This window comes from Parasteatoda tepidariorum, chromosome 1, assembly GCF_043381705.1.
Source record: "Parasteatoda tepidariorum isolate YZ-2023 chromosome 1, CAS_Ptep_4.0, whole genome shotgun sequence".
NCBI lineage: Eukaryota > Metazoa > Arthropoda > Arachnida > Araneae > Theridiidae > Parasteatoda > Parasteatoda tepidariorum.
Genome location: NC_092204.1, coordinates 99,900,821 through 99,903,879, shown reverse-complemented (window position 1 = coordinate 99,903,879; position 3,059 = coordinate 99,900,821). Strand labels below are relative to the sequence as shown.

Here is a 3,059-nt window from a genome sequence, read left to right as displayed (position 1 = left end):
TCAACGAACGTAAGGAGAAATCTAGTTTCCATGACAACGGTTAGCATTAATTTTAGGTGAATAATTCGCATTGAAAATTTTACAACAGAAGCACTTTAGAATGTATAGACCAAAATTCGTGTAATTATGTGACATTACAAACGAAAATGAGCAAAATCGAACATGAAAATCAAAACAAAAGCATAAATATTGATAAAAAGTTTTAATTCTAACAGAAAGCACATACGAATTTTTTTGTTCGGTAGAATGAAATAAAAACTCGAACCTAGAAAATTTTCACCTGCAGTAAATTTGGCGGAAAGCTATGCTCATTCAGCCAAATAAACTGTAAATGCAATTTCTGTACACATAAAAACGTTGTATCTCCTTATTTACTGAAAAAGAGCTAATATAAATTTTAAAATATTTAATTATTCACACAACGAATACAGTTTACTAGAAAAAATTTGAAGTTAAGGAATTTGATAATATTTCAGTAATCATACAGGTGTGTAAAATATTTGCTTATTGTAAGGAAAACAATGATCAAAGAGTATAGAAAAATGTTAATTGCTTAAAGTAATAAATTTAATCTTTTGCGCCTAGTTCGGTTACCACATGGTCTATAAACGGATAAAACACATTTCGTCGGTAGTAAATTTCGGCAGTTTCTCCAGGTGCATTGCTGCGTTGGGACGCTCTTGCGGCCATTCTTGGGACAATTCGTTCGAGCTCATTCTCTTTGCATCCTCGAAAAGTATGGAGAATTGTGCCTCGTTTCTAATGCTTTCTACGGTTGTTCTGACAGATTTCGCATAACTGCAAGTGGCTATTAAATCAACATTCACCTTCTGCATCACCTTAATCAAATTTACAGTATACGAAAACACTTTTCTGAGTATGACCAAAGATACTATAAATTGGCTATTGTTCACAGCTGTCTGCAGCTGGAAAGCTTGTGTGGCCACGTCTGAACTACCAGTGCTTTGAAGTGTTTCAAGCGTTGCACGTGCAACGGGTAGCATTTCTGCGAACCTTTCGACAGCTACATGTTTTTCAGTCCAACGTGTTTCACAAAGACCGATAAGGGTGGAATGTTCAAAGTTGTTTTCATCGGCAATTTTCATTAATTGACCATCCCGTAGTGGAGATTTACGGAAGAAGTTGATTACGGATTTTATAGTTCCTAGACAGTTCCTTATCATAGGTACTTCACATGAATGAGCTAATACTAAGTGAGCCACGCAATGTACGAATTGCGCTTTTGGATACTGCTCTGCGATTATTGTTCTCACACCCCGTAATCGACCACTCATCACTGCAGCGCCATAGTTAGTAAGTTTAGTAGTTTTCCACTCCATGAAACGTAAACGCAGTTCTGAAAGTCCTTTCACAAAAAAAGTTTGTTCCAGCTCCTAAATTAAGGGCTTCCTTGTCTTTTGAGTTGGCTTCTATGATAAAATTGCTATCACATAATATATCTTTTCCCTAATCTATATGATGATAAATTTGGAGTGGAGACGTTATTTTCATTACATTTTAAAGAATGCATTAAACTCTTAATCATTTGTTTAATATAAAATAAATATATAAAAATGTTAAATGCATGAAAATGCTAAATATATATTAAAAAAAATATTAAAATTATTCCGCGCATGCGTAGATTGAAAGAACTATTTTAAAGGGTCATATCTTGATAAATTTTTAAGATTTTTTTTTTTGATATGAACTTTAAAATAGCAATTTTAATATTAATTGAATATAGTTTGGAAAATTTTGTTTTCGGATTGAATTTATTGCAAAGTTATATCCAAAAAAATTCAAGACAAAAAATTTTTTCATTTTATAAAAATGTTCATAACTCCATAAGCATGTAAGACAAATAACAATCTAAGTAGTCAACGCAAGTTACAATCTTTTATTTCCTCTATCCATTTTAATCCATCATCAATCTTTTTTTTTTAATCTATTATTCAAATTTAATAGCTTTATTTTCCGCCATAGAGTGTTGAAAAATACTTGTTTTCGTTCATAATTCATTGCCGGTCTCTTAAACCTTTGAAAGCTTAAAATCTTTTTTTTAAGTATGAGAAATTTCATGACCTAAGCACCACTAAAGTATTTCTTGGGAAATAATTTTAATTGACTTTAAACTACTTTCTTTTAATTCTGCTATTCAAACTGTTTTCAATGTTTTGAATGTCTCCTACCTCATAAATTATTGGTCCAGTTTTTATTATATTTTTCGTCGCTTTAATGTTATTTTGCGACATCTAATATGATTAATAGTTCAACTTTGCTTTTGAAAGAATTTTAAAAATGAAGTTTATGGGCGTTGCTTATAGAATACTCTATGTTTAAAAAAGGGTCTTTGTACATTTTTTTTTTTCTTTTGTATATAATATAATTTCATGGAAATTTAAAAAAATTTTCGGATATAGCAAATTGATTTACATTCCTTCATTTTGTATGACAAAAACCACACAACTATATTTAACTTATTTTATAGTTGAAGTGGAATTTTCTGGAAAGCAATAAATTTTCGAAAAATTTACTTGTGATAAAGAAAACTATGTTTTAAAGAAAGAAAGCTTCAGGATCAAGATTTTTGTAAAAGTGAAGAAAAAAAAAAGTTCGATTGGAACAAAAAAGTGAGTTAATTATAAAACCGCATTTAACAATGTTGTGCTTAATAATAATTAATAAAATTATTGTGAAAATATCTTGTTAATACTAAAGACTATTGAATGATTTCTCAGTTCTGTAGTGAACATGACACATGAATTTAATTTAGTTCTTTATTTCTCAAGTCTGTATCACTGCTTGAGTATCAATACATAGATATAGTTTCAATCATTATCACATGAAATCTTGAAGAAAATTTATAACTTCTAATTATGTTTTTACGGTGCTGTTATTATATTGTGTTAAATTCTTATATGTGTTGCATTTTCAAACCTCATTGATACGGATGATAAATTATATAGTTTTAAATCATTAATCATAATAATAACGTTATTGTCGATTTCGTTAAATTTAATTGACGTAATAATTGTTCTCAATGAAAAATTACATTTTAA

The 3,059-nt window shown here is 29.5% G+C and overlaps 1 protein-coding gene across 1 annotated transcript; it reads right to left on the bottom strand.

Annotated features, from left to right (window-relative positions):
* Positions 1–602: 602 nt before the first annotated feature.
* On the bottom strand, positions 603–1,340 carry LOC139426653 (52 kDa repressor of the inhibitor of the protein kinase-like). Its single transcript, XM_071186171.1, has one exon. The coding sequence runs from the start codon at positions 1,338–1,340 to the stop codon at positions 603–605; it is 738 nt and encodes a 245-aa protein (XP_071042272.1).
* Positions 1,341–3,059: the final 1,719 nt, after the last annotated feature.